The 22249-nt window shown below is 38.6% G+C and overlaps 4 protein-coding genes across 7 annotated transcripts; all 4 read right to left on the reverse strand.

The window, feature by feature from the left end:
* Positions 1 to 924: 924 nt before the first annotated feature.
* LOC121804573 (probable sugar phosphate/phosphate translocator At1g06470) lies at positions 925 to 7444 on the reverse strand. 4 transcript variants are annotated; one of them, XR_006051176.1, is made up of 14 exons: positions 7295 to 7444; positions 6348 to 6995; positions 5840 to 6006; positions 5023 to 5108; positions 4700 to 4749; positions 3862 to 3929; positions 3452 to 3552; positions 3295 to 3307; positions 2744 to 2928; positions 2390 to 2476; positions 1933 to 2027; positions 1318 to 1472; positions 1139 to 1241; positions 925 to 1038 (listed from the first exon to the last, which is right to left on the reverse strand). XR_006051176.1 is itself a non-coding variant. In XM_042204179.1 (13 exons), the coding sequence occupies exons 2-12, from the start codon at positions 6608 to 6610 to the stop codon at positions 1334 to 1336; spliced, it is 1227 nt and encodes a 408-aa protein (XP_042060113.1). In that variant the 5' UTR covers positions 6611 to 6995; positions 7295 to 7444; the 3' UTR covers positions 925 to 1241; positions 1318 to 1333. The 4 variants fall into 4 exon arrangements, 3 of the variants coding, with proteins under 3 accessions (XP_042060113.1, XP_042060111.1, XP_042060112.1); XM_042204179.1 differs by having other exon boundaries at positions 925 to 1241; positions 6375 to 6995; XM_042204177.1 differs by having other exon boundaries at positions 925 to 1241.
* A 2481-nt stretch (positions 7445 to 9925) lies between these two features.
* LOC121804724 (heat stress transcription factor A-4c-like) lies at positions 9926 to 12003 on the reverse strand. Its single transcript, XM_042204366.1, has 2 exons — positions 11297 to 12003; positions 9926 to 11039 (listed from the first exon to the last, which is right to left on the reverse strand). Exons 1-2 carry the CDS (start codon positions 11510 to 11512, stop codon positions 10104 to 10106), a joined length of 1152 nt encoding a protein of 383 aa, XP_042060300.1. The 5' UTR covers positions 11513 to 12003; the 3' UTR covers positions 9926 to 10103.
* Positions 12004 to 14106: 2103 nt separating this feature from the next.
* LOC121804723 (putative GPI-anchor transamidase) lies at positions 14107 to 18221 on the reverse strand. Its single transcript, XM_042204365.1, has 11 exons — positions 18015 to 18221; positions 17558 to 17599; positions 17292 to 17436; positions 16771 to 17000; positions 16582 to 16639; positions 16323 to 16400; positions 16080 to 16168; positions 15874 to 15955; positions 15324 to 15512; positions 15070 to 15218; positions 14107 to 14481 (listed from the first exon to the last, which is right to left on the reverse strand). The coding sequence occupies exons 1-10, from the start codon at positions 18161 to 18163 to the stop codon at positions 15072 to 15074; spliced, it is 1209 nt and encodes a 402-aa protein (XP_042060299.1). The 5' UTR covers positions 18164 to 18221; the 3' UTR covers positions 14107 to 14481; positions 15070 to 15071.
* Positions 18222 to 19333: 1112 nt separating this feature from the next.
* LOC121804582 (tubulin-folding cofactor C-like) lies at positions 19334 to 20638 on the reverse strand. The gene has a single exon (XM_042204187.1). The coding sequence runs from the start codon at positions 20534 to 20536 to the stop codon at positions 19496 to 19498; it is 1041 nt and encodes a 346-aa protein (XP_042060121.1). The 5' UTR covers positions 20537 to 20638; the 3' UTR covers positions 19334 to 19495.
* Between the last annotated feature and the right edge of the window lie 1611 nt (positions 20639 to 22249).

Below are 22249 nucleotides of genomic sequence, written 5' to 3' on the forward strand. Positions count from 1 at the left end.
ATTGCTCTGCTGTGAGCGACCGGTTCTTTCGCCACTTTTTTTAATTTTTCTTTTAATTTTTAGTTTTAATTATTTTTAATTTCTATTTTTTTATAATACTAGTACTTTGAAATTATTTCTGTCAGTATTGAATCAAAAATCATCTGGATAGTTTTTTTTCTCTCACATATATCATCTGCTCAATTCTCTCTTTCACTATTTTTCTCCAAAATCAAATTGCACACATCTCATCTTGTAGTAATTTCTAACTTCTCCTAATATTTCAATAATCTCAAATTTGCAAAGATATGGAAAAACTCACACAGAGGAATTGAGATTCCCCGACGTTTTTTCTCCAAACCCAAATCAAAACGGAATATCAATTCAGATTTGGGGATGATAATTTTCAAAAATTGGAAAGTCAAATTTGAGAACAAGTCTAACAGAAACAATATAAGCATCACTGAGAAAGAATTGAAAGAAGCTGATAGAAAATAAGAATTGAGCAGAAAAAATAGACGCAGAATTGAAAGAGAGAAAGAATTGAAAGAAGCTGATAGAAAATAAGGATTGAGCAGAAAAAATAGACGCAGAATTGAAAGAGGATTGTAGAAAGAAAAAAGGGAGAGTATCGACTAAATTGTAGTAGAATGACAAAAACAAATTGAAGAACAGGCGTAGAGAATTGGAGAGGAGTGGTGAATTGTAGAGTGAAAAAGGGAAAAAATGACTAGATTGAAGAATAAAAAAAAAACAGAAGAAACGGAGAGAATTGAGAAGGGGAGCATATCATTCCTCTAATTTGCAGTATCTACATAATTTAATTTTTTACTCTTAATCAAATAGCTGATTTATCACGTAGATTTCTAGTTCCAAAAAAAAAATGAAAAGTGTATTTGTTGTTGACCATACATTACGTTACATGTAATCTAAAAAATCTCCATGTGAAGAAAAGTGATGATCTTAGACAAAACTGGCAACCGTTGTGCTCACATTGTTTCATCCATCCTTTCAACAACTTAACCAGCTATCCATGTTGCCAAAACTAGTCAGCAGCTTCTAAACACAAGAACAACGCAGAGCATCCAAACATGATCCCTAGGTATCAAAACATGCTCACTCAATTCAACAATCTAAATGACCCCACATTTCCTAGTACCTGTCGCCAGACACAATTGCCAGCTTCCGATTTAGGTAAAACCCTACTGCCGAAATGGAACTTAGCACTTGATTAGATTAGGCACAGCTGTGAAAACGTGTTACTGTGTAATATGAAGAACAAAGTTTAGTCTGAGGTGAAATAATGAATATCATTAACATACGTGGATGAGAACTCACTAGCTTAGTCGTGAATTTATTCGTCAGAATGTGAACTTGGGCTTGTAAGAGGGCTACTTTCTTCTTCATCCACGTCCTCAATGATAGTATACTTGGATGTCGAACCATCTGTTTGCGAACCACCATGCCTCTTGCTCTTGTGCAACTTCCGGTATCTGAAATTTTTGAAACTAGACTGTTAAGCGCGGATTTTGCACTGCAACAATGCTACTGATTAAGTTAAAGATCTAGTGTGAAGCTAATAATGGCATAATCTGGTTATATGAACATTATGCCAAATATGTTGGAAAGCTATATTTGAATGGGCACTGTCATCACCAATCATCTAATTAACCTGAGCTTGTGAGGGATGAGTAATATAAGTATACTGCAGTATATCAAAACAGAAAGCCACCTAGAAACCTGTTCTATAAAATTGTTCATTTCCTATGATAGACAACTTCTAAAGTATATCATGACACCAATCTTTCAAACTATGATTATCAGGCCTTGCTATACACCACGATGCTTGAAAAAGTGATCTGTTTCCCAAAAGTTTGCTATCAGAGCCAAATTAAGCATACACATGCTTTTTATTGAATGGTCTAGTGAATAAAGTTCAGCTTGATTGCTTACTTGTACCAGTTGAATAAGCTGACACCAAACATGATTGTTGTGAGGCCATACCCTTTCAACCATGTGAATTCATCATGAAAATAGAACACAGCCACCTAAAAGAAATATCAAAGGTTACTAAAGGACTTTTAATTTACTCAATGAAGTAATAATAAGTGCATGATTCTGGAAATATTTAAGAAGTCTTGGCAACCAACATATGGAAAGAGCCTCAGATACTGTTAATCCAAAATAGGATGATTACAATAGCTACGATTCAAACTACAGTTTGAATTTTGCAAACAGACAAACGGACCAAGTCAATAATTTTAACTCGCTTATCTCATCAATTATGCAACTGATATATCCTCTAGATACTGCACTTTCAATATAGGGAAAGGCTATATTGTTATAATGATTGTCGTATAAACATTAGCATGTTCTTGAAGTTAAGCCGCATATATATTTGCTATCTTACCAAAATAGTCACAGCTTCCTTCACAACCCCTGCTACTGTCACTGTTACTGCACTAGTCACTGAGATGAGAATATATTCCGTCAATACCTGCAATAAGAGCAAGAGATCAAATCAAGCTATAAGAACAGCAGAACAAGAAAAGTTAAAGGTTTCAAATCAACTTTTAGTTCTGTTGTTCTTTAATTTTATTCATCATGGAGAAAAATGATGCATCCTGTTGATCCTCCCAGCCCCGAAAAAACAGGATTTTTCAGTTGTTTGACATATCAAAATATCAACAGATCTGAAGAGACAAACCAAAAACCAACATGAACCCCAGGACACCAGATCAAGCTATTAAACCATACATCCTACCATGAAAAAAGCCAGTGTTCCGCCAAACAGCATCAGCAAACAACTTTTGACAATATTCCATGAGCTGTTAAAGTAATTGCTCTCTCTGAAATCTTTCCAAGGATCCAGCAATAGAGAAAGCAGACCAGTTCCAATTGCCATAATTGGTGTCACGTAGCTCATCAAAGTAAGAGGATTTTTAAGGCCTGGAGTAAGAGAAAGGAAGGAATCATCCAAATATGTCAAAATGAGTTGGAAAAATAATAAGCTAAAAGATAAATTAGTGTTGATGTAAGTAAAAACTAATTAAGCTATTAAGCTTTAAAACTAGAGCTTAGTCCTAATTTGTAAAACCTTAATCAATTTCTTTGGGAGGACATAAGATGCATCTCTTACATTCTATTATTCTATGCAAATTTTATGTAGAGAGCTCTCTGACTCGATTTGTCTAAAGATATCTACTACGTGTATAGTAATTAAGTGGATCATGGATTAACTTACACTCTGGAAGTTTATAGCTACTAGACAGATAGAATTTTCAGGTAAAAACCCTGGCTTCAAATGACACTCACCATATGATTCTTTCTTCAGGTTGTTTTGATATCAGCACACGCATCCAATTGAGACGAGCCAAGAAAAAAAAATCAAGTATTTACTATTAAATATATAAGAGCAAAATAAGTTTGGAAAAAAAATATGACAGGAGTAGCAATGCACTGTTTCTAGTACCTGGAGAAGAATCTGTGTCATTGTCCATCGGAACCCTGACATGACAGCAGCAAGCATCACAAATACAAAACCCCAAAAATCAAATTCCGTCTCCTTAGCAACTGCAGTATTGAACAAAACAAATCAAATGTAAAAACTAAATTAAGAGATTCATCACAGATTAGCTTCATCAGTTTTAATTGCATTTATATTTTTCATTAATGGGCTGTTTTTGTTGATTTGAAACTCCCTATTAAGATTTTCCACCTATTTGGGTGGATAATTTTGAATCTTCATCCTCTGTTGATGTATAGCAAGTGCTTGCATTTATGTCTACTGCACATTTTTAGAACATATTTTCCAATATTTAGCAGAATCCTCCAACCAAGATGCACATATTCACCTGTAGGAATAAAGGGTAAACTACTTGCCTGTTAATAGTATCCCAACAGAAATGACAAACATTATGCCAAACAGTTTCACGCTTGGAGACTCCAATCTTCACAGAACATTGATCGAGTCAGCAACAAGGTTAAAGAATCTAATACATACACTTATAGTTAAACATTTATTCAAGTGAATTACATAGAGTATATGCATTGGAATAATAAATAGTACTACTACTTTGTATATACCGAGTTTGACAAAGGATCTGGATATCTTTTTGAAAGTAAGGCAGGACCTTCTTCATAGTTGAGAATAACTCAATGTGTGTGTCTTGTTCAGTCATTCAGGCACTCTCATTTCTGATATGTATTAATGCTTAACTCAAGCATAGTAAATAGTCTTACTACTTTTTTACCACAAATTTACATTCCAACTTTTTTCAAAAGCAGCATTTTCAAAAGACTTCATGATACTTAACACTTCTCTCACTTCTTCGTGCCTCACTAAACCAGTTCTAGTTTAGCTTGATACATAACAATCTTTTAAGCACTGAAAATAGGTGTATACTGCAGAGAGTACGGCTTATTTTAGTTTTAATGAATACTACTCCCTCCGTCCCATAAGGTGCTCACTCTTAATGGGAACGGGTTTTAATAAAAGTTGGGTAGTGTTGGTTGAGTGGAGAAAGGGTCCCTTTTGTTGTTGTTGTTGAAGGATAAAGGGTGTGGGCCATCCTTTGTTTTGTTGTAAATAAGTTGAAAAGATGGAATAAAAATATAAGGGGTGGTTTCTAAAAAAGGAATGAGCACACTCTTGTGGGACGGAAGGAATATAAAACAGTCCTCTTTGGAATTGCAATGCAAAGTATTTATTTGAAGATACCTGAAAGCAAAGGCAAAAACTAGGAGAAATATCGGTGATGCTGATTTACACTGCAAACAAAAGATAGCTGATTTAGTCATCTACGGCTCATGAGATAGTATAAAGAACAAAGTGACAGAGCAAATTTCATTGGTCCCTAAAACCATTGTTCGAAAATTTCATTTCCTTACTTACACACTTGGATTTACAATATTTGAACTAAGATTGGACAGAGCAAATTCTCAAGGCCTCGTTCTAAACCTCAGAGATTATACTTCACAAATAACAATATCAAACAGCAAACGCACAAGTCAATAAGAAACAGTTGAAGAAGAATAACCAACCATTGTGGCAAATGTGACGGAAATGAAAACCAGGGATGCATTGCTCAGATTAACATCCATTGCAGTGCTGAGGGCTGTTGGTACAACTGTGAAATGCAAAGGCCATCTGTAGCATTAGTTGTTAAATAAGTTAATTATACGAGCAAATTCAATAGGATAAGGAAAACAAAATACTCCCTCCATCCACCAAACATTATCCAAAATTTCCTTTTTGGTCCATTCACAAAAGATTTGCTATGTCCATCTATAGTAGTAATATACACCAACAACAAAACCCACTCACGGTACTTTTTACCAGCTAAGTCCTTATTTCATTCACGACACGTTTTACCAACTACGCCAACTAAATTATTAAAATCCTTGCTGGTCAAAAGGTGGCAAATTGGTGGTGGACGAAGTAAGTACTAATATTTTGTAGTACAAACCAAATACTCTGATTGAGATTGAAAAAGTTTCCTCTCAGCTAGTTAGGCCCAAAATAATAACCAGTTAAGAGCAGTGGGACATTTAAAACAAGTAGCCTCAGGAAAGGGTGAACTACAATAAAATTGACAAGATGAAAAACGCTTGAGCTGGATTAGGTCCATACATTTCATTGCTGATGTGTCCAGTAGTTAGAAAAATGATGGAACATAAAAGATTTCGTTAAACATGAACAGAATATATGAAACACAGCCACAAAAACATTGGCAATTCAGAACTTTGCCATATAAATGATAGTAGAACAATGAGAGTTTCCATGATGCTAACAAATAGTGAATGCATATGTGTAGATTCTGTGAACATAAAAGTTGGTGAATGTCATAAGACTCCCTACCTCTTGCAAAATAATCACTCCAAGACATAACAGAGGAGTGAAACCTTTCAGGCCAAAACCACGTAATGGCCGTTGAGAGAGCTGCTTGCATGACAAAGTGAATGGTGTTCATCAACAGTGGCGCAGGGAATTTCCCCAAATCATCCCCCAATAACGTCTTATTGTACCTGTTCACGAACAAGAATTACAATAAATAACAAAACATACTCCCTCCGTCCCCTAATAGGAGTTGCTTTTTGACCGGGCACGAGTTTTAAGAAATGTAGAGAAAAGTTGGTTGAAAAAGTTAGTAGAATGTGGGACCCACATTTTTATATTGGTTTTATAATAAAATGTGAGTGGAGTGAGTTAGTGGAATGTGGGACCTACTACCATTTATGGTAAAAATGAAGAGTGACTCTTAATGGGGGACTGCCCAAAATGGAAATTAGCGACTCTTATTCGGAGACGGATGGAGTAATAATCTGCAGAGTCTATGAAGTGACTGATTCAGAATGAAAAAACTTACAGTGTCAAGAATGTACTGATTGCGTACCAGGCCAGTATTAGAAACAAAGTTTTCACCACATCAGAAACAAAAACCGGGTTCTCTGTATCTCTCTTTGACAGGCTATGGTAGTCCACGTGATTTAGGCTGCTGTCGCTATTTGTATGTAGTCTTCTATTGACCGTGTGACCATTTTCAATATCGTGTAAATCGCTACCAAAGGGCGACCTATTGTGTCCATCACCACTGCTGGGAGATCGATTATGTACATCACCAAGCTCCATTCTTGGTTGAAGTTACTTCCACAGAATCTGTAGCACTCTTAAGATTTCCTTCTCTGAATCATGTTGATGAACCACGGGCAACCCAAAACCATTCTCTTATTAAGATACATCCTCATCTAATTGAGCTGACCATGTGATTATTCACACCAACTTTATGCATCAAACTGTCACCTCCCTTTCCTCAACCCTTTTATTCTCAGAGAACTTTTGGTAATTTCTTTCACTGAATTCTATTTGATGGCTTGCACAAAAGTATCCGTTGGAAGCTACTTTTGATGATAAATTTTTTAAAAAAAAACAAAGACAAAAAGGGAAGCCCCAATTCGAACCAGCTCCAACTTGCTTGCCCACAGAAATCTCAGCTCATTTGATCTCAAACCTATATCTATACAAAAAAGGACTAGAAAAATTCAGCTGTGTTCCAGTGGATCAAATGCAAAAAATAAAACTAGATTCCACCAATTAAAACACGCAAAATAATGCCCTAAATTTGATGTTGCATTGAACAAAATACGAAACGCATTAACAATTATGAAATGAAGGCAAATAGGTAAAAATTTAACATTCGTACCGTGGAAAATGCAAATTGTGTATAAGATTATTACAGAAACGGAGATCGATGCGAAACGGAAAATTGCGTTATGCAAAGATAAATTTGTGATTAAAAGGGAGAAGGGAATTTACCGAAGACATCAATTCTTCCTGATTCATGCATAAAATATTGAATCCCTTGTTTTCTTGATTTTGTGTGAATTAGTTGCTGCCGAATGCTTTGTCATCAGGTGAATTCTGTCGTTGGTTTAACCGTCAACTAATTCCGGTTTCAAATCCCAATATTTTTATTATTATAATCTATTGTGTTAACTAATTCTGGTCCCAAATTCCAATATTTTTTATTTTGAAATCGACTATATTTCATTAATGAGTATGAGCTATGGTAATGTACCACTACTACATTGGTCACTCATGTTTTCTAGTTACTTAGATTTCTAAAATCGAAAGGCATAATGATACAAATCATTTAGTCTATATACCTCACGTTAGTTGTTCTCACAACCGATGTTGGAATTGAGTCCGTAACATTCGACCCTCCTTTAAGAGCCAATGTGGTCACGGCCAAGTTGGTAACGGCTGGTTCCTTGCCAGGTCACCACTGCGAGTTCTTATTCGTCACAGCGGATTCTTTGCCCGACCACCACTCCGCAGGTCACCACACCAAGTCGGGCCCAAACGTACTCGTTGGTCACGGCGAGTTCGTTGCTCGGCCACCACTCCGAGCCGTTTGGCTATCAATGAAAGCACCAATTAATATAGACTAAACAGGAGAATTCAGCCCAAAAGACTAGCATGTTAGGAGAGAGAGTCCATTTAGTCTATATACCTCACATCAGTTGTTCTCAAAACCGATGTGGAAATTGAGTCCGTGACACATAACTTTTTCATGAAAACTCTATGTAGCTATTTATTTTTTGAGAATTTGTACATATATATAAAATGCATTCAATGGTTCAATTGTTTCTCATGCATCCATGTTATCAAATGCAGCCGATGGTTTCGCCTTTCGCTCCGTATCATTTTCATCACACGGAAAGTCAATTTTGGATTAAATTACACCATAGAAAATTATTCCACGAGTGTCTTGAATTGAATATAGGAGCAGATTTTCTGTATAAATTATTTCATTCCATCATGTCAAAATGTTGGAACATAGTAACCATAACTACAATACTACATAATCTTTAAAAAATAACCCTGAAATTCCAGCAAAAAAAATTTATGCAATAATCATGAGAGCCAACATCTGGCATCAGAACCTTCAGCTCAAGCTCTTGGACTGGAATCTCCCAAGAGCTCGGTGGAGCAGTCGTCTCTAGGTTCCAGCGAGTCTTAGACATATCTTCCACATAACACGAGACACCAGCAAGCAAAGTCTCTTCTCAGTATAGCTGCCTGAGGAATTATGTTCAGTTAGTGCAAGTATGAAAAATGTGAAATCCTCAACAGGGCAGGAAGATCACATTTTCCATGAAATCGATAGCTTGAGAGGACAATAGATGCAGACATCGAAAAGAAATGCAGGAAGGGTGATAAGAAGCATGTGCAGATTGCAGAGAACATAACTGCATTCTGGGAAGAGTCAGAAGATATAACGAGTACAAATTTACACTCCCTTCATGAACCAAAATCAAATTCAAGAAACTTCTCATATTGTAATTGTATAATTAAACCTCTGATTCCATATTCAGACTACGAAAGATGAGTTTAAGATTCAAAACTTTTTTGTTTTACAGAATCTACCAAAAGAGAGAACAAATAGCATGCTCCCCAATGATTTTACACTTGTACATCTAATGAAGCACATCAGAACCCGGAATTCTCCATCAAAACGACACGAAAAGCAAAAGAAAACAAGCCAAAACAATTAACATCAATCTTGAGATATATGCATCTATATGTAGGTAGGTACCTGATAGGATAAACCCCCTATCGGGTTGATCGGCGTCCTTAGATCGGCGATCGATAAATGTCTGTAGCGGGCAAGTGCCCGTCGAGCAAGACGGGTCTCTCACTTTGAAGAAGAGAATGAACGATAATATTGATATTCTTGATTGATTTCTCAAATGATTACAATAACTCCTATTTATAATGCTAATAACGAACTTACTTAACAAGAAAACAAAGATATGGAAAAGATACGCAAATAAACAAAGATGTAGAAAAGATACGCAAATCTCTAATTTAACTAACTAAATAATGCTCGTATCAACTCCCCCACGGTTGAAATCCACCTTGTCCTCATGGTGTGAACTACGACACAATGAAGAGAGTCGAAAACATCAGAAACCAAATCTGGTGTTGTGCGCGGAACATCTTCCGTCGGGCAGCGGGGCAACTTCGGTTCGAGATGGTGGGAAGGCATAACTAGTTGTTGTGCGCGGGTGGATTCCCGTCGGGCAGCGACGTAGCTATGATTCGATCGGTGTGGCTAGTTGCTGTGCGCGGTGGATTCCCGTCGGGCAGCGACATAGCTGTGATTCGATCGGCGTGTTGGAATGTGAGATCGCGATGAAAGCACCAATTTGATAGGATAAACCCCCTATCGGTTTGATCGGCGTCCTTAGATCGGCGATCGATAAATGTCTGTCGCGGGCAAGTGCCCGTCGAGCAAGACGGGTCTCTCACTTTGGAGAAGAGAATGAACAATAATATTGATATTCTTGATTGATTTCTCAAATGATTACAATAACTCCTATTTATAATGCTAATAACTAACTTACTTAACAAGAAAACAAAGATATGGAAAAGATACGCAAATAAACAAAGATGTAGAAAAGATACGCAAATCTCTAATTTAACTAACTAAATAATGCTCGTATCAGGACCGCACCTCCTCAAACTCGAGCAATAATACCTAAAGTTAGTATATGGCACGTGGCAGCTTTGTTCCTCAGCACTCGAGTTAGCTGGCTTTCGCTCATCACTAGGATGCTTCTCAAGATCCACTATCTTCCTCTGATTTCACTTCTTGTGCTGTAGAGGAACCAGGAGCCTCGGTCAGAAACTGCTGCCAGAAGACGTCGTTTAGACCAGCTGCCACAGATGGGATGGCGCCATCCTGCTCTTGATCTTTTGGCATTCGATGAACATGAGTCTTGGTTGGGCTCATGTTCACATCAATCCCTACTGGCTTTAGCCTGGAGTCGAGATCAATGCAGATTGAAGATATCTCAGGGCTGCCTAAATAAGTTGAGGATGCAGCCAGCTCCGGGGAGGAATTGCAATCTCGTGAAGTTGATGCTGACATGTGGCAACAGCGCGAGGCATTATCAGAATCTGCAGACGATGCTGTGATGACAGGCGAACGCGTGGGGTGCAGCCTAAAGTCATGAAAGCCTTCGGCTGGAGCCTCAACTCCATGGATGAACTTCTCCCAAAAATTTAGGGATGAATCTATTTCCTCAACTTGTTCCAAGTTCATGAATGGAAGAGACAAAGCACCTGAATTTTCTAGGCCTTCACCTTGCAAGAAATGCAAGGCCGTGGACCTTCTTTTCTTGCTCTGAAACCCCGGCTGTTCCATGGTGCTCGGCTTCTCCAACAGCTGAGCTAGGCTGATCATCAATTGACGCTGCCTGTGGTCAATGTTCTGCAATATCTGTCGTAAGGAATTGAGCTGATGCTCGTATCCTTGACTCTCGTGCCTACGCCTCTCTACTTCCGACTGAAGCATAACCTTTTCTCCTTTTAGCTGCTGAATCTCTTTCTCAAAATGTTCTCTTTCTGAATCAGTTAATGGAGCCACATTTCCTGGACCTGAATGACTGTGGATCGGCTTTCGCCTGTATATATTCTTCAAAAGATGTTTCTGCCCTCGGATAAACTCATCATTTGCAAACTCCCATTGATCAGGATCAGTCTTTCTAAAACCCTGCAAATTTCAAGAAAATGTTAGGCCTATATAGTGAAGAATCCAACCAGATCAAACTACTTAAATCAATCTCCAATCTATGTATCATTCTTCAATCAGATCAGTTTCATATACTTGCTTTCTTCAAAGCAACCAAACAAGCTCTACACAAAATAACACAACACAAACAACACACAGCCATAGCTAAACAGAGAAGAGCTTTAACACCAATAATGGAACAACAAAGGATGCGAAGCGAAGAGCAAGAAATGTCTTACATATGTATTCAATTGCCTAATGAAGCTGGAGAAATTGTTGTGCTTGAAATACTTAGGTAGCAAATCTCTAGCAAACTCAGGTGGATTCCAAACAACAAAACTATGGCCAGTTAGACTCCAAGATACAACAGAATTTGTCATTGGATCATCCACCATCTCATAAGTCTTCACCAGAAATGGCGCCGGCGACCAAGAACTGCCATTTGATCCATCCATCACTAATGATCAAAACTACAAACCTATACACAAGACACCCTTGACTGAATCTTTCCAAAGAGCTCAATATAAATGCTTCTTTTTCCAACTTCAGATTTCCTTCACTCATTCAAGACTCAGACTTCAACAAGATCAATCAATCATGAGAAACAGACAATCAATACCCACATAAAATTCAACTCAAAGAACCAATCTTTCTTGATTGATGAACAGAAAACAATAAAATCCAGCAGAAAAGAACAGATTTTTTTCAAAACCCTTTTGATTATCACACGTGTTTGATCGATTACAAGTGAAAAATCTTGAAAACAGACAAAACAACAGCTAGTTTAGAAAACAGTGGTTTCTTGGATAAACCCCGAATGAAAGAGCTATAGCCTATATATATGCAGACAAAGCAGAGTGAATCATAATCGTCGGTGTTGGAGCCTTTGACGATAGGGGCTGGGGAGTGTGGGGATTGACTTTCAATAGCCCGGCAGAAAAAAGATTATTCGAAATTTGGGGAAAAGGGAGTTGTAATAAATTGTTTAAGATTGTTTCTTCCACAAGGAAATGATTATAACTAAACATGCACAAACCGAACTAGACCGTCGATTAACCGGTGGTTCGGAAACACCGGTTTACACCGGCGGTTCAAGCGAACAGGTTCAGGTTCAAAAAAATCATGAACCGTAACCGGCGGTTCAAAACTGCCGGTTCACCGGTTTGAACCAGCGATTCAGCGGTTCCAACGGTAGGATTCCGGCTAGGGTGTAGATTTTCAGGCTAGGTGTGCAGAAAAACGGGCGGTTTTCGTCAGAAACCGCCGGTTTCCGACGGTTCAGGACCTTTTTCAGGTGGCAGTGTATAGGCCTGAAAACCGGTCAGAAACAACTAGTTTTCGGCCAGAAATCGGCTGTTTCCGTCAAAACCGTGGATTGAACCGTCGGTTCAGGCGGTAAACCGGCCGAAATTTGAAATTTGAACTTTTTTTTTTCTTCCAATTTTACTCCTATAAATACCTCACTTCCCTCGTCATTTTTACTCACTCCATTCTTGTCTTAACAAGGATTTCCTTCTCAATCTCAATTTCTCTATCCCCTATCCTCATATTCTCTAATTGTTCAAGTTGTTTACTACTGTATTTGTTGTTGTGTTCGTAATTTACCATTTATTCAATACTCCATATTCCATACTACTTTCATTTTGCATTATGCCTTCTTCTCGTGGTGGACAGGGACGTGGTGATCGGAGCAAAGGAATTTCCCAAGATCAAAGTAGTCGTTCCCAAAAATCACAGCGACCTAGTCGTCGAGAAGTTATTGAAGAGGTTTCCCGAGTGGCGGCTAACGCATGCAAGTAAGTTCTAAAAAAATAAAATTATTTTTACTATTCATAATTTCATAAGATTGAGTTTTTTTAAAAAAATTGTGTTCCTAATTTTTTAAGATTGAATTGCTAAATGTGTCATCAATTTAGTTATGTAGAAACATCTCATTCGCCGACTAAGAGTATATATACTTATAAATTTATTGTTCAAAACTTCAAGTCTTTTTTGTAATTTGTAATTAGCTTCGTTGTAGACTAGTAGTCTAGTTGTATTATAAAATTTTGTTTAAGACTTCAACACTTCAAGTTTTTTGTGATTTGTAATTGTTGTAACTTGTAATCTCAATAAAATTGCAATTTTTATCGTGATTTTTTTAATTTTATTTACGCACATTTCATAGATAAATAAATAAGAAAATGCAAAAAAAAATTACGAACCGCCGAACCAGCCCGGAACCGGCGGTTCTGAACCGCCGTCCGAACCAGCGGTTTTTTGAACCGGAACCGGAACCGCCGGAACCCTTGGCGGGCCGGTTCATGTTTATGGAAATGGTGAACCGTGTGCATGCCTAACTAACTACGGGGGATTGAGTTGAATTTTCTAAAGATTCTTGTAGCATTTTTGTTTTATTGAAAAAGCAGATATTGTTGAATTCAGGCATTCAGCGTTGGTGGGTAAACTGTAAACCGAGACGCAGTCGTTGCTTTGTCTTTATTGACTAGACTCAATTACTCTTTGTTTCATCACTCATATGAACTCCTACGACTGCAATCTATACAAAATTACAAATTTTTAGAAAAAATTGCAAAGAAATTGAATAAAAAATTAAAAAATGTAAATTTTATTTTTATATATTAATTTTTTAAAGCAAATTACATTCGAAAAGTATTCCAGAGGATAATTTCATTCGAAAAGTATTCCAGAGGATAATTTCATGAGTGGCTAGATTATTCCCTTTAAATTCAATACTGCTGATTAATTAAAAAAATGTACTCATTCTTTCTCCACTAGGGACCAATTAGATCTATATTTTTTAATTGCGTGCATGCATATGTACTTATTGATTTTAATAAATTTCCAGCTAGTTGATTTTGTCCATATTATCCTATCCTCAACATAAATAAGTAGGAGTACTATCCGCAGTTCAATTTTTATGGCTGTCCCAGTTCACACTTGTGTTTTATAAAAAATATTCTTTCAATTCATAAGCTTGGTTTTAATCCCACCTCAACAAAATATAGCTCTTAATTTATTTTTCAATACTTTACCTGTGAACTCTACATACGTGGACGGTGGAACACACCACACCAGATTTAAACACAGTAACACCACAGTTACAATGTACATATACATCAACTGTTTTGGATAACCATCAAATTTAAAATCCCCAACTGCTCTTCTTCAGTATAAATGCATCTAACAAGTTGTTTAGTATACAAACTTCACATAACTTTCTTTGAATGTTAGAAGAAGAAAGCAGCAGCTCTGATTCATATGCATGGCCATGATCCACAAGCCTTTAGCCAGCTTGACGACTCCAAACTCGGTCTCACTTTTCAGGAGTTGATTTCAGCTCTCCACTTGAACCTTGCTGGAAGCACTTTCTCGCAGCACCTGTGATCAGATCGTGTTTCTAGTTTTGCTCCTCGACACTATCCTGTATTTCCAATTATAGGAGGATCAAATTTAAGATTGGAGTAATAAGACATCACTGAACTTCACTACATGGAAAGTAAATTAGTTATTTACATGATGAAAGAGTAAGGGTGAGCAAACAAATTCAAGAATCTCGAAAACCAACTAAAAAGGAAAGTGGGTCATCATCATAGGGACTAGATTGAGACGGAGGGAGTATTTTTATTATTTTTTCAAAGGCTGGAGAAAAAAATTACAAATATAGGCCAAAATATGCAAGAAGCAATTGTCTGTGAAAAAAAGGTAGTATATGATGTACAGAGGCAACATAACAGAAATACCACACATGGAAAATGTACAAGTCAATGGTGTTAAAAAAGAAGATAGAAAAGGATTTATCAAGAATAATTATGGGAGTATAGCATCCAGATTCCTGATGAGATCACCGAGATTCATAACCAAGCTAGGCTGTAACATTTGAGCAACAATCAACACGCTGAATAAAGCAATCAGAACTTATGTCGAGCTTAGATGAGATATAAAAGTGATGCAATATGGCGTTCAAAGAAAATGTTCCCTGAACGGGTGGTCGGTATATGGTGTTTCTTACCTTCAATGCGAAAGCCAAGATGAGAGGGCCACAATTGGGAACATCAATGCTACACCACAGTTAACTAAATTATCTATTTGTGTAATCTTTTCCATCCAGCCCAGAATTGTATTCCAAGTGTGTGTAAATGGGCAACCAACTTGTTTAGCCTGCAACACAGATCCCTCCTTTTCAGCAAAATTATGGTGGTAAAGCAATAAGAGTAAAATTCAGCCTTCGTGAACCAGCAAGTATGTAGATTGTAGAGGTCTCACATTTAGTTTAGGGTCAGCCAATTCTTCTAGAATGTCTAAATCTTTTAATGCTCGTCGGTTACCCCCACCAGATTGATCTGAAGGCATCTCAGTTTTAGATTTTCTGTAGTATCGGTTTGAGAAGGCCCGATAAGGTGAATCCGTGTGGATGGTTTCCATGACAGAGCCAAAGAAGTTGGTCACTGGTACCTAAATCAGCAGGTGGGGCAAAAAAAGTTATTTGAATGTCTATAATAGCATTTTGACCACAAAGATACTTGTCCTCGTAGGCTGTCATGCATAATTCATCTACTTATAGATAATAAGAGGGTGGGGGTATATTCTTAAAAAATCTGTGATTAGATTCCCCAAATCAAGATTTATATACACCAAATCCTGCAAGTTCCTCTAAGGACTTGTATAATTTAAACTTGTAGATTAGAAAAAGGCCACCATAACAAATATAAAGCAAAGGACATGCACGTTAAATGAAGATGGAATAATATCACACTGGATGCTAGTAAAACCATAAGAACAAACACATAGAAACCAGTATCTATATTCTATATACCTCCTCCAACCGCCGTTGGTATAAATCAGTTCGATAATATGCAGTTGACATCAATGTATTAGGATTGTACGAAGTGAAAAGACTGCAAAATGAAGTGGGTCAACCCAAAAGTTATTATCAGTAGTGGAGACATCATAGGCCAAACTGGAATTTCATCCTAAAGCAAAAAATCCAAAATAAGATGGTCCAGCAAAATTGGTGTATACCTGCTCAATGAGGCATTGTCATACATATTTAAACTCTCAAAGAAGGCAAGAGTATAAAATGTAAATCGGTCTACAACAGATACACCAACCTGCAAGAAGAAACAGTATAAAAGTCAAAACCAATAAATCCTGAAAAAGGTACATTTACTACCCCAAGGAATAAAAAGTAATAGCAATATAACATCTCCTAGAAATACCAATACCATCCCTTAAGCATGATGCCAGTAAAATATCAATACTTACATCAGAGTCCAAGTGATGTGAGTATGAATTCTCTCCTTTCTTGCTACTTCCAATAGCCAAAACACCAGGTGATTGTAGCTGCCGAACATTAAACAGACCCATTACTCTCCATTAGTATACGAACTACAACTAGGATAGCTAGAAAGTCAATGTTCATTCATAGTGCTTACAAAAAGAGATAAGTTGCAACACTCTATGGAAAACACACACACACACACACAAAGATCAAATTGCAACACTTTTCGAAACAATAACTCACCTGGGAAAATAGAGTGGCTGCCTGGCAAGTATCTACCATTATCAGCAGCTCTTTAAATCTGAAAGCCATAACAGAAACAAGCAGATGGTTTATGCAACTCCCTTTTCTCCAGTTCTTGGCCATGTTGTGAAAGCAAACATTGGAATAAATGTGACTTAAATACTCCTTAGTCATATGATATCAGGATACCTGCGCTTTTCCTTCATTTGTTTCACTGCATCAGCTAAATCATGGCTTTGAAGCTCCTCTGAGTCTTGAAATTTTAGAAACTCATCCCCACCATGCCCAGTCATGTAAAGAAGTATATGACTTCCTTCATCACTTAGTAGTCGTTTTGACCTTGGAACTGCTCTTTCATGGCGCCCAGTCAATATTCGCAAAAAGTTTTCTACAGTCACTTCATAACCTCGGTAGTCTACCTAATATTTGCTAAACGTTTTCAGAATAAGCAATCGTATCATTTTGCAGAGCGGCAGGATCAAAATATTAAAGTGAAACAGTCTGTATTGCATACTCTTCTTATGAAAGTGTTCGTGGAAAAGCAAACAAGTTCTGCAATGCATAAATGAAAAATGAACATTTATCTTTTAAATTTCCCTGAAATGTCTTAGAGAGTTAGAGTTAATAACAATTCATGTCATAACATGTGACTGCTTCTTAGTCCCATAAAAGAGAGTAGAAGGGTTTACACACTAAAAGTTTGAGCCCACCTCAACATTGTCTCCATACAAGTTGAGTAGGTGGTTTTCATTGTTGAAGACCTGGGCAGGATACTTGTTCCGAGCATTGCAAGCCATATCATCAGCCAGCATGAGAATTATCCTCTCATCTGGAATTCCTAATCGTTTCACCGTTCTAAACACGAAGAGTTTATAAGCCAAAATCATTTACTATATAATTTGCTTCCTAACACGTTAGTAGTAACAAATAAAAAACCAACTCACACACATTGGGATGAAGAATAGATCCTGCTTACCTGTATAAGGATAAAGTATTGGCCATATGCCGATAATTAAACCTGAAGGATAAATTTTGGGAAAAATTGAATCAAATGCTGGTTACATGAACAAGCTGAAGTAACAAAAATGTAGAATCACTACTATAATAGTTCAAAAGCATAGATAATAAATCTAGCATTCGATTTGCTTTACACTCAAAATTAAACCTAGTAAGTCGGTCATACAGTAAACATTTATGGTTGCCACGAAGAAAGTCGTTGTCTTTTCTTATCTACTGATCTACCAACAACATATTCACTATCAAAAGATCATTCCTTTACGAATATCTACGAAACAAACCATACAGTAAGAGCTCCAATAACTCGCCTACTTTTCTAAGGTTCCTTCATAACAAAATTCTCCAGAAATTTTCAGTAATTCAGCCAAAATCGAATAAATCGGGCATAAAGGTCGAGTACAAGAAAAGTACAATACCAGAAGCGGGAGGTACAGACAAGAATAGCCCAATTGTTGGTGTGCATCGTGGTAGAAGAAGAACCGGACGCACTTGAGGCGATCGCATTGTAGAGGAAGAGTAGAAGGATCGAAATCGTCAAGGGCTTGAATTTGAATGATGTCGCCATTTGAGGTCCAGTTCGAAAAAATATTTTCCAAAGCTTTCACTTTTATTTATGTTCTGGTTCTCTCCCCTCATATTGCAAAGTTTCTAACAAATTCCTTTTCCTTTCCCTTTTTTTCTTCTTCTTTCTTTATTTTTCGTTTGTTTAATTAATAAATTATTATACCTATAAATTATGCTAACTTTGTGACCATATTTATTAATTAATTTTAGTTTTTAATATTTTATATAGTATAAAGAAATTAAAGAATTTAAAAAATAGAATATAGTATTAAAGGTGGAAAAAAACTTTAATTTTATATGTATTGAAAATAAATTATATATAAAAAAATTCAAATAAAGGACAAAAAAATTTGAGCTAAAATTCCATATTAATATTGTACTAGTATATGATTATTGATTACACTCATCAAAAAACTATAATTTGCACACCAAATCATATTGCCAACTTCATATGGCTACCCTAGGAAATATTTTCTCCATATTAGAATTCAACTATTATGGTGATGAAAAAGGTTGTGATTTTCCAATGGAATTTAAATGAAAATTAATCTAGAACATGATGGAGATTACTTTTTACCTCCACAAATGGCCAATTAAAACAGTAACATGTAACAAAGGGAAATCAACTAGAAAGTTATTAAGACCGAGACACGAATTAAAATTTATTACTACAACAACTATATGACCAACTTATTAGTAAAATTGATGATGAATCTCAATCACTTCTTTGATTCACAAAATTTTCAACTCTATTGAGGAATAATCGGAACTCAGACCATTTGGACATGCTTTGCCCCACCAGAGAGGTAAACCTGTATGCTATAAGTGATGTTACAACTCCACCAAATCTGGGAAAAGATACACATAAGAAGTAAAACTCGACTATTTTCCACCATTCCCTCTTTATTTGATGTATAATACTCCATGTGATCTAAAAAATCAGATAAATTGGTCACTTGTATCAAATACTAGTATGAACTTTTGCCTACACGTATGGCCTATATTTTGCACAGAACCTGCCGATTGTCCTCATGAGTATCATCAAATTTACTTGATAGATTGTTGGCACAAAAGAGCCACAGTCAAAAATTCACATGCAGTGTCAGTTAATTATCTATGGAGCATAGCTATACAAATTAGGCCAAAGAGATCTTGAATGCAAAAATGGGAATAAAATCAAATTGGCACAGAACTTACTAAAATTAAATGGGAGTGACTAAAACACCAAACTCTCATCCACAATTCCACACAATATATCCACCAAAATGCAGACAAATCGAAATGAATTTATTTCTCAAAATATTGATCTTTACTGGCAGAATAACCGACATTTTCAGGAAATGTTTATCATCCCCACACGATCATCTTCTGGCAAAACTGACCAATTTGGAGATTGCAGTGCCCTCAACCATCGAAAATCATCCACGTTCGCCCAATTCCCAGTCTCCTCGTCAAGATTTGCCTCTGCCAGATCCTCCTCTATCCCTCTGTAACTCAAGCAATACGGCGCGAACCTAACGCCATTACTGTCCTCGATTATAGGTCTGCTCCTCACCCGAAGATAGAAGCTGCAGTTCTTAGCATTATGAATCCTAATCTGATGCGAGGCCAGCACGAATACACACCCTTCCGCTCCCTCGATCAAAACCGAACCCATCACCGCCCCAACATAGACCTTACAGTTCACCACATTATCCACAAACAATGCCCTCAGACAACCCTTCAATCTCACCTCACAATCCCTCAAATTCGACAGCGTGAACTCCCCATTTCGACCATCCACCTCGCCTCTGTTGAATTCCATCTCCAATTTCTCTTTATCCTTGTTCCTGAACCCGGGAGCACCGCCCGAATCCATAAACCCTAACTTTCCCAATTTGGGGACGATCTTATTGCCCTCCACTTCAGAAACGACTTCACTCTTCTGATCTGACGCTGGGGCTGCACTCTTCTTCGATGATTTATTCTTGAAGGAGAATTTCTTCTTCGGAGCGACGGCCGCGGAGGCGTCATCTAGGGTTTGCCTGAGTTGGGTGATGGCGGTGAGGGAATTGCGGACTTCGTAGGGCGGGAGCAAGTAGGAATGCTCCGCGACCAGCTTCTCGAGGGCAGAGATTTCGAGGGAGATCGCCTCAAGCTCAGCCTTTTCAGGCGGGTTGGGTTGCGTTCGGATCCTGGAGATTTGGGCGTCGATTGAGTGCTTCGATTGCGAGAACTGGGAGAGGAACGACTGTGTGGATCCAGATGAGTTGGAGTCGGTCTTTGCCGTGGCTCGGGACTGGTGGCGGTTCGCCAGACGCTCCAGCATCGCTGCGTGCTTCTGCTGGAGGGCGGCGGCGGCGGAATCATGTGACGGTTGCTCGTTGTCTTCCATTTCGTCGTGCCGGAAACTAGTGTTCCGCCCGCAGCTCTTGGCAAAAATTTGATTTTTTTTTCATTCTAAAATTGAACTCGAAATATACCTATCAATTTATTGAACATACAAATAATAAATCAAATTATAAATCATATTTGGCACGGATATTAGGAAAGAGAGAGGGGTGCAATGTATTAAATAAAAAGATAATAAAATATGAGAGAAAAAAATAGACGGAGATTAAAAAAGAGGTGGGTAAGAGTATCCACAATAGGGAGTCGCGGCTCCCTGGCAGGGGGTTGGCTGGGCCGCGACTCCCTATAGATAGGGACAAGGAGGGCCGCTGCGGGGGCTGCGGCGCCCGGCCAAGAATTGTTTTTTTTTTTTATATTCTTTTAAAAAATTTTGAAAATTTTCTATAAATACTTCATTTTACACATTTTCACATTACACACATTTTACACCTTAATTTTCACTCTCTATATTTTTGTAGTCTCAAAATGCAAGGCGAAGATGATGATCCCGACTATGGAGACTCTCTATATCCACCTTCCCAACCCTGGAGGTCGAGTTCCACGCCCCTCCATCCCAGATGTGGAGTCCACTATCGCCGCCGTCGTGGCAACAGACACCCCATTATCGGGGTTAGTCTTCCTCTCATCAACAGAGGAACGTGGGTCGTCCCCAATCGAGGTTCGGTGATTACCGGCCCAACATGGACGCGATCAACTGTCCGCGTCCTGACACCCCGTCTCAGCAATTCCAATCATCCCAATCTCCTGTGACTGAATTTGATAGATTCACATTGGAGCAGTTGATGAGCACACCGGAGACCCCGACGTCCGGATGTGAGGAGACAGGGAGAGGAGGCGGTGGGAGAGGCGGTGGCCGGGGGGCGGCGACCGGGGGGAGGCGAAGCAACGGCGGGGGGCGAGGCGATTGCGGTGGTGAGGAGCAAGGCGGTGGCGGCGGCGGTCGACGGGGGTCCACATACTACAAAACAACAGAGTCCATTGCTATTGCTAGGGCCTGGGACGGTGTCACGAACAATCCCATAGTTGGTACGGATCAGACCGACATATCCTGCTGGAAGCGCGTCCTAGCGATGTATAACGGATTCAAGCCGGCAGGCAGCGCCCCGCGTACACACAACCAGATCCGGAAAAAGTTCAGCAGGATCACTAAAGTCGTCAAGAGGTTCACGGGCATATACGAGAACCAACTCCGCACTGCTGAGAGCGGCCGCAGCGAAGCCGACATAAAAACGTTGTCGCTTTAGTTGTACTATACTCAAGGGTTCCCCAAGTTCGGCTACTGGGAGGAATTTCTTGTTTTGCGGGACTGCCCGAAATTCAGGGTCATCTGCGAGGAAGAGCGTGCTCCTGCTCCTGGTGCGAAGCGGACAAGACTCGGCGTCGCCGGGAACTACAGCAGTAGTAGCGGCTCACGTACCTTCGACCTCAACGACGATGTCTCGGAGGAGCCCCCCTCGACACTCTCCAGGCGCCCACGTCCACAGGGCCAGCAGTCTGCAATCCGAGACGCTAGATCTGCCTCCCAACTCTCTGCTGCGGGTGCGTCTGTAGCACGCCCATCACCGGCCGCGGTGTTGAGCAGTAACCTGGAGTTGCAAATGATGAAGCAACTTCAGGAGAACATGGTCTTGTACCAGAGCACGGCCGACCCGGTCATCAAGGGGATGTTCTGGACGCTCATAGAGAGGTTTAACTC

The sequence above is a fragment of the Salvia splendens genome, chromosome 5, assembly GCF_004379255.2.
Source record: "Salvia splendens isolate huo1 chromosome 5, SspV2, whole genome shotgun sequence".
NCBI lineage: Eukaryota > Viridiplantae > Streptophyta > Magnoliopsida > Lamiales > Lamiaceae > Salvia > Salvia splendens.

Coding starts and splice junctions, on each gene's coding strand:
- LOC121804573 (XM_042204177.1), bottom strand. CDS start 6,610: ATGGAGCTTGGTGATGTACATAATCGATCTCCCAGCAGTGGTGATGGA. Junction 2,477..2,743: donor GAACACTGGCTTTTTTCATG/GTAGGATGTATG, acceptor CTCTTATTGCAG/GTATTGACGGAATATATTCT. Junction 2,028..2,389: donor AGGAAGCTGTGACTATTTTG/GTAAGATAGCAA, acceptor TATTTCTTTTAG/GTGGCTGTGTTCTATTTTCA.
- LOC121804724 (XM_042204366.1), bottom strand. CDS start 11,512: ATGGATGGATCAAATGGCAGTTCTTGGTCGCCGGCGCCATTTCTGGTG. Junction 11,040..11,296: donor TTAGGCAATTGAATACATAT/GTAAGACATTTC, acceptor TGAAATTTGCAG/GGTTTTAGAAAGACTGATCC.
- LOC121804723 (XM_042204365.1), bottom strand. CDS start 18,163: ATGGCGACATCATTCAAATTCAAGCCCTTGACGATTTCGATCCTTCTA. Junction 17,437..17,557: donor AATACTTTATCCTTATACAG/GTAAGCAGGATC, acceptor CTTCGTGTTTAG/AACGGTGAAACGATTAGGAA. Junction 16,401..16,581: donor CAGCCACTCTATTTTCCCAG/GTGAGTTATTGT, acceptor AATGTTCGGCAG/CTACAATCACCTGGTGTTTT.
- LOC121804582 (XM_042204187.1), bottom strand. CDS start 20,536: ATGGAAGACAACGAGCAACCGTCACATGATTCCGCCGCCGCCGCCCTC.